The following is an 8,611-nucleotide window of genomic DNA, read 5'->3' as shown; positions in this document are numbered from 1 at the left end:
ACATTTAGAAACAAATCAGTCTCTTTTTAGGGTGTTTAGAACAATAACTCACACACCTTTTAAACATTCTCATAAATATAGAAATTGTTTTCATTATAGTATCTAAACCTTCACATTTTTTTAACAACTTGATACCACTAATCCAAACGACAAGTTGATAAATCTATGTTATTGTAGCAGGTACACTAGATCATGTAACACCAACTATATCTAAAGTGTCATCAACAATACTATATAATTCGAACTTTTATTTTATACTTTTCAACCATACAATGGAAATTTTACAACATTCCACAAAATATTAACGCATACGATGTTTCATACTTTCATTTCATTTTCCATATTTAGCCTTGTACTCCTTCCAAAGTCGATCCACATTCTTCCCAGTTAACTCTTTAAAATAGATGACATCAAAGTTATGCCTCATTTTCTTGTTAAGCTTTGCAACAAACCCAGGGACGATCCCATCACAATATTCAAGAAAACGTGCGGTGAAATCATACCCTTGATCCCACCGATCCCCTTGTCCTCGCGCTGCATACCCTTGTTGTGCGTAACCCGCTTTTAATTTTGCATAATCTGCGACCCCTTCGACCAAGTTTAGTGGTGCACGACCCTCACCATCCCATTGAAAACAGTGTGTCATTTCATGGTAAAATAGGGAGGTAAATTTCCATTTTAGGTCCCCTTCGTATCCATTTAAAAATATGGAACTAACATTAATATTGTAACTACCCCATTGGACTCCTTCGGCTCCATCGAATTCTACAATGTAAACGTTTACACAGTCCAAAGGTTTCCGATCAGCAGGAGTGTTTTGTTGAAAGAGGGTAGACCATATGAAGTCGTTGATGGTACGCATTATTTTCTTCGTGAATGGAATTCCGATTTCTTTGGTGAAACGAATACCGCCGGGTGTGTTGGGAGAGAGATTTATTACATTGTAGTTGATAGCGGAGGTTGCAGGAAAGGATAATGAGAAGGTTAAGAGGGTATAAAGGATTAAATGGTTTACAGACATCTTTTATCTAGTGCTAACTTTAAGGTGCATGCGTTGCATAAAATTAGAATTTGATTATGTACATGAACTCTAGTGCTTTTATATCTAAATATAGTATTTTCTTATATTGTTGTTTATGGTATATGTCCGTGTCAAAATACTCTTATTGACAATTAATAACCCATGTTAATAATAGTATCATAATATTTGCTGAGAGTAAAAAATATATATACGAAATAACTAAAACATTACGGGTAAAGGACCTAATGGTCTGTGTGAAAAGAAACAAATGTCGTAAACGTGTTGTAGAACGAAGCATTAAACAAACATAAGCTTTTCACTATTTTAAAATTCATATAATTACTGTTTATGAGAAGGAAAGCTAGTTTTGCCATGTGAAAAGAAAGAAATGTTGTAAAAGAGTTGAAGAAAGAAGCATTAAACAAACATACTCTTCTCATCGTTTTAAATTCATATATTACTATTTATAATAATACCCTAGTAGAAAACAAGGCAATTGCGACTAAAATTTGCGACCAACAAAGGCAGTCTCAAAACCTTAAAGACCAACCTAGATTCTGTCGCAAATTTTGGGATCGCATTTTTGCCGCCGCAAGTCAGTATATTGTGGTCAACAAATGGTCGCAAATATTAGAAAAATAAAAAAACAAAATTTGTGACCGTTTAAAGTGATTGCAAATACGGGAAATAGAAAAAAAAACAAAAGTTGTGACCATGTACAACGCTCGCAAATACAAGAAATATATAAAAAACAAAAATTGTGACCGTCTAGAGCGATCACAAATATGAGAAATATATAAAAAGAAAAAAGTTGCGACCATATATAGCGGTCGCAAATACGAGAATATCTAAATGTACAAAATTTGGAGTAGTGATCTCTTATGAACGAGTTATTCCAATATTTCTGTTATCTTTTTTTTTTTGGGTAAAGGGTTACCCCGGTGATTTTATATATCAACAAACAAATACAAACCAAGTAGTGTAGTGAGTCTACACTAGTTCAATCATGAGACATACCTCATGAAAGTAAACCAAATAAACCACAATCAAGCAACTACAAAACCAAACTCAAAAAACTACTAGCCTGACCACTAGGAAAACAAAAAACAATTCAACAACTAGTTAGCCACCATCGTCCAATAACTCTTTGCCATGAACATCCCATTCGCTTAGAAGCCTGCGAACGTTACCAGTATTCTTCAGTCTCGCACCCATTAATTTGTATCGAACCAATTGTATAATATGAGCACCAACAGTCTCTGGCGGTCTTAGCTGGTTTTTGAAAATCCTAGCATTTCGCTCCTGCCAAATAATGTAAGCCGTAGCCGCGACCACCACTCTAGCTACATAATCCGTAGCTAGTTTAGATTTGGATCGAATAATCAACCAATCTACAATATCTGCCCATTTGGGTTGAACCGAATCCATGCCCACCTTTCGTTTCACTATATCCCAAACCTTTGTCGAATAATTACATTCAAAGAACAAATGGCTATGGGAATCATGATTAGCATAGCATAATAAACAACACATCATGTTCATATTTTTCCGACGAGAGAAATCCCATTGTAGAATCTTATCCTGCGTAAGTAATTTACCTCGCATGATCAGCCACATGAGAAACGCATGCCGCGGTATACATTGAGCAAACCAGACTATAGTACTCCATTCCACTTCCGTCTCCTTAAACCGAATCGAATTCCACACACACGAGGTCGAAAAATCTGTCCTCTCATTACCATCTCGCCACATGACTCTGTCAAGTTTGTTCGGTGTGATTTGAAATTGATCAAGCTGAATTAGGACTGGGAATAAATCCCTCCAAGCAACCGGCCATTTCCACTCACCGTTTAACTGAATTTGAGAAACAGAATCCTCAAGCCGAAAACCTGCATTAGCAATAGTTCTAGGCAAGATGAAATTCCCAAGCGGCCCTAGCTCGCACCAAGAGTCATACCAAGCCGAGGTCCTAGTACCATCTCCGACATCAGACCAAAAATATTGTCTCATTTGTGGCCTAAGTTGGAGAAGTTTTCTCCAAGAGTAGCAGCTATTCGAAACTATCTTTGAGATCCAGAAATTTTTACCTCTTAACCTGTAGCTGTGCACCCACTCCACCCACAACGAATTTCTCTTCGTGATAATACTCCAAATATGATTAGTCATGAGAGCTTTGTTTACATCCCCTAATCGCCGAATTCCCAAACCACCTTCGTACTTGGGAAGACAAACGACTTTCCAAGACACCTTCGCTTTACCTCTATGGAACGCAACATCTTGAGACCACAAAAAATTCCTCATCTTAGCTTCCAATTCATGAATGACTCTATTCGGCAAAAGAAAGACAGATGACCAGAAAATGTGCATAGAAGACAAGACGGAAACAATGAGCTGCAATCTTCCAGCAAACGAAAGCAGTTTGTTACGCCAATGCTTGATTCGTTTGTCAAGGCTTTCCATCAAAACACTACAATCCTTATAAACGAGCCCTGCAGAGATTAAGGGAACACCAAGATAACGCACAGGCAAGGATCCCTCCTTAAACGGCATAATGTTCAGAATAGCACTTTTTATATAGCTTGGGACATTACAAAAGAACACCGTGCTTTTCTGGATACTAGGCATCAACCCCGACATTTTAGAAAAATCAGAGAGAGAATTCATAATACACCTGGCCGAAGCGATTTCCCCTCTAGCAAACAGGAACAAATCATCAGCAAAACATAAGTTGATTATCTGCTGCTTCTCACATTTATTATGAAATTTAAATGAAGAGTCGATCCTGATCATATGATGCAGAATACCCGTGAGAACCTCCATCACCAAAGTAAAAAGATAAGGGGAGAGCGGGTCACCCTGACGAAGCCCCCGACTACCTTTAAAATACCCGTGAACATTACCGTTAACACAAACAGAGTACGAAGCAGTAGAGACACACACCATGATCCAGTTGACCATCTTGCTATTAAAGCCAAAACCAAGCAGGATATTCTTAAGGAATTTCCAATCAACTGTGTCATAAGCCTTTTGGATATCAACTTTAAACGCACATCTTGGGGGACCAGAATTCCTATGATAATTGTGCATCAATTCTTGGGTTAACAGAATATTGTCAGAGATCTTCCTTCCTGGGACAAACGCAGACTGATTTATGTTGACAACATTATTCAAAGCCACCTTCACTCTCTCCGCCAGAATCTTGCTAATGCATTTATAAATGACATTACAACAAGCTATCGGCCTGAACTCAGTGACAACCGAAGGGGACGGAACCTTTGGCACTAGCACGATAAGAGTATGATTTAACTCTCGGAGAAGATTTCCCGTATCAAAAAAAATCAATAATCGCTCTTGAGACGTCATTACCAACAATATGCCATGCACTCTTGAAAAACGCTGCTGTGAAGCCGTCAGGACCAGGAGCCTTGTCAATGCCAATAGAGAACATGGCCTTCTTAACCTCATCTTCAGTAACCTGTCTACACATATGACTAGCAATATTCGGATCCAATACATTAGTAAATAAATCCGGAGCCGGATTCAGTGGAGTATCGCCCCTACTACCCAAAAACTTTTCATAATGATCAACGATAGCCTGATACACCTGATTACCCTCATGTATAACACCCCCATTATCACGGATAACATCTATACGGCTATGATGAGTTTTGCTCTTAAGCGATGAGTGGAAAAAAGCCGTGTTCATATCCCCCGCTCTCAACCAGTCTACCTTGGATTTCTGTTTCAGAAAACGCTCCTCATCCAATAAGGCTTCTTTGTATTCAGCACTTAACGTCGTTTCCTCTACCCGAAGACTCTCAACATCCGGATGTTTATCAATAGACTTCTGAATGACATCAAGTTTCTCTCGGAGAGTCTCAACTTTTTTATGCAAGTTACCTTGCTTAAATAACAGAGCACGGAGAGGCTTCTTAAGAAGCCGAAGACGTTTGACAACGCTGAACTGGTGCACTCCATTTATTCTAGTATCCCACATCCTCTTCACAATATCGCAAAATTCAGGTTTAAAAACAAGAAAGTTTGCGAATTTAAATGACCGATGTTTCAAGATATCTGCATCTGGGAGCTTTAAAACACACGGGCAATGATCCGAGAGACGATACGGCTGGAAAAAAGCAACAGCATTCGGAAATTTAGTTACGAAAGGGGTATTACCAAGAACTCTATCAATCTTCTTTAGCAGCAAAATTCCCTTTTTCGGCTTTTGACTCCATGTGAAATGAAGACCGGTTCGATTAATATCCAGCATTTCGAGATCATCTACACACTCTTGGAACTCTATCATACTACGAGTAACCGAAGAAGCCCCCACCGATTTATCCTCTAGATTTAACGCTGAGTTGAAATCTCCCATAATAACCCATGGATTATTGCCAACAAACCTTTTGTGCATAGAAAGATGGTGCCATAGCTCCCTTCGCGTCACATAATAATTAGCCGCATAAACAACCGAGCAAAAAGCTAATTTGTTATCTTTCTTGAAAACTAGTTGTAAATGAATAACCTGATCAGTCTGAGACAACACCATAACATCAAAAACAGCTGGATTCCATCCTATAATGATCCTAGTACCTTTACTACATCGAGCTCCATTAGAAGTCCAATCCCATGAGCGAAAAACAGATCTGCACACTTGACTCAGTCTACTAACATCAACATGCGACTCGAGAATAGCACACAAACTCAAACTATAGTCCTTAACAGCTTGACGAACCTCCGTTTGTTTCAGAGGGCGGTTCAACCCCCTTACATTCCAAGACGCAAGACTAACCATTATTAACCGCTGAAAAAGGAGTGCTTGCCCCTTGTAACACCTCGAATTTTTGTGTCCAATGATGTGTTAACACGTGTCATTTGTTTACACGTGACATCTATAATAAATAAAGGACTAATTTTGACAAACCTTGAAAGTATATAAATTCGAGGGTTATAAATGTCAACAAGGGTAAATATACTGTATAGTATCCCTAAATAATGCTTAAACCTTCAAACGAATAAATTATAGATCGTACAAATATAAAACGCGGAAGAAAGTGGGAGATTACAAACTACAGGGGTTAACTGTGTCAACATGTTTAATAATACCTCTGAGTGACCCTTTAACGTCCCAAAGACTTTGTAACGGTATTATACCCTCACTAAAATAATATATATAAATTTCGCGAAGTTTCGATATGAAACGAGAAAGATACGATCGAATTCGTAGAAGAAGGGTTAAAAGCGTCAACAGTGAAAGTTAAGGCTTTCCAATATAAATAATAAATAAAACGGGGACTTAATAATGCGGGTAATTAACACGAGGCCCCTATCGGTAAATAACCGAGGGCCAAACCGCAAAGTTACCCCTTCAAAACCGAAAGGTCAGGCGAATCATTACGAAAGATTTCGTTATTAATGGCCAGATTCTGTAATAATTACTAAAAGATTTAAAAATTCAGAAAATATGACCTTAGGCGACCCGCGTAAGGTTTCAACATAAGTTGAGGCGGGCCGCGAGCCTCCTCTATTTCGCGTCTGATTTTTGAACTTTAGGCGACCCGCGTTAAAATGGCATGGAACTCCCATGCGGGCCGCGTAAAGTGCCCAGATGCAGAAACCTTGTAACTACTTGGCTTTTGGCTCCTTTGAACGATCATTTGATCAATTATGGCAGCATGGGTGCCCCTACACGACCCATACATCTCTAGGACACATGCCACTGATCCACATTCATCCCTAGCATGAGTTGTAATGATCTTGGAGCTTGTTCTTGGCTATAAATAGCACCTTAGTGCTCATAACCTTCATCACACTCAAAACACACTATCTGATCATTCTAAGGAGCTCTCTAGCTTTTCTTCTGCTCTATAGTCAAGAACACAACCTCTGTAAGTGATCTCACCCTTTGTGGTGTCACATTTCCATAGTTATAGCCTATAAACGCAACCGTCGTAACTAACGGTTGTCATTGCAATATCTTGCAAACGATTCAGTCTTATGACGAATCAAAAATGGTTATGAGTTGGTATTTATGTGGGTATTAAACCTCTAAAATGGTTCCCCCTGATCACCACTCTAACTATGTCAATTATCGAGTCAAACGTGCGGTTAAAAAGTCAACAGAAAGCTATTTTAGCGATTTATGCATAATCTGTAATGTATATGTTATGGAACCTGTTTTGACAATCATAAAACATGATAATAAGTATATAAACCTGTTTGCGCTCGTTTGAATCGATCATTTACTATATAGAACCGGTTCGGAGCCGAAAGTCGCAAAAGTTTGACTTTTGCTTTGACTTCAGTTCTGACCCGTTTTAGTGAGGTATAAATATACCTTAGGACTCTCTTAGGACCAGGTCACATGTTGGTATAAGCCTCTGTGGTCGGTTCATGAGTTATCCGAGTCTTTAGCGCATTTCCGTCATTCGCCTAAAAGTTGACCGTAACGGCCTTTTAAAATAAAAACAAGTATTTCGGACACGTGAATGGACCAAAACCTTGCTTGTTAAATTATAAGCATGTCCCTAAAGTTTCACGTCAATCCGAGGTCTAGAATGAGAGTTATGCTAAAAGGCGCACTTTTAAGAAAGTTTTACAATTAACGGCGCAATTAGCATAACGCCCATCTAACCCAAGTTTTCGTCACCAAAACTTTTACCCACTGTGGTAAAATAAGATTTTGGAAATTTTAAAGATTTTTAATAATTTTTACCTTGCTCATAACCTGCGGTTATGGCTACGGTTCGGTAAATACCGAATATGCCCTTTTTGGCCAAAACGGGAGTTCTACAAGGTCTTTTGACCCGATTCCAGTTGCTACTGGTTTTAAATAATAAATAAAGTATTTTAAGCTTTATAAGCTGTTCGGGAAACTCAGATTTCCTGTAGAACTCGAAAATCCCTTTTTAAAGTCTTTAAAATGACCGAAAAGCCCCTTCGGGGCATAATATAAACTTAAACTCGTTACGGGCATTACGGAAGGTATCCTACTGATGCCAAAATACTTTTAAGGCATATTGACTTAGGAAATAAGCGTACGACTCTTATGGTTAACCGTTTCGCCTATTTGCGCACACGGTACGGCTCATGGAACTAGTTTTCGTGCAATAGCCGATACGGGTCAAATTATACTATTTGAACCCCAAAATCCAGAGTATGAACTATAAACCCATATAAAACAAGTCACTGAACTTGTTGGGTCCAAATCATACTCCATTCTCGGTTTTCGCCTTTTCGTGCGAATTAACCATATCTATATATCGGAATCAACCGGTTTAAGCTACGGCTACTATAAGGACCGTTAGGATTCTAAGAGGTTAATTAAAACCTTCGTTCCAGATTAGGAGCCCCAGTAAAAGCTATCGGTGACTTGATCTAAATTAAGGATTAATACTTGCAAAGGTAAATACTTTTGACTTATTTCCCCTATATGGGCTTGGGTTACGGTATATTAATACCGCTTGATTGAGCATTATATAATTCCATCGCTTAGGTGGTTAATTGATTAAATATGATTGGCTCATTTAAACAGTTTTGTTGCTTATAAGCCTTTGGGGGGTTTAATGACCGTTGTCCCGGATATCCTTG

The 8,611-nt window shown here is 38.6% G+C and overlaps 1 protein-coding gene across 1 annotated transcript; it reads right to left on the bottom strand.

Moving 5' to 3' along the window:
* Positions 1–331: 331 nt before the first annotated feature.
* On the bottom strand, positions 332–862 carry LOC110875996. The gene has a single exon (XM_022124181.1). The coding sequence runs from the start codon at positions 860–862 to the stop codon at positions 332–334; it is 531 nt and encodes a 176-aa protein (XP_021979873.1).
* Positions 863–8,611: the final 7,749 nt, after the last annotated feature.

The sequence above is a fragment of the Helianthus annuus genome, chromosome 9, assembly GCF_002127325.2.
Source record: "Helianthus annuus cultivar XRQ/B chromosome 9, HanXRQr2.0-SUNRISE, whole genome shotgun sequence".
Lineage (NCBI taxonomy): Eukaryota > Viridiplantae > Streptophyta > Magnoliopsida > Asterales > Asteraceae > Helianthus > Helianthus annuus.
Note: the sequence above shows the minus strand (reverse complement) of the source record. Positions and strands in the feature narration are given on the sequence as shown.

What these genes read in the sequence shown, in the direction of transcription:
- LOC110875996 (XM_022124181.1), bottom strand. Translation starts at nt 862, where the DNA reads ATGCGTACCATCAACGACTTCATATGGTCTACCCTCTTTCAACAAAAC.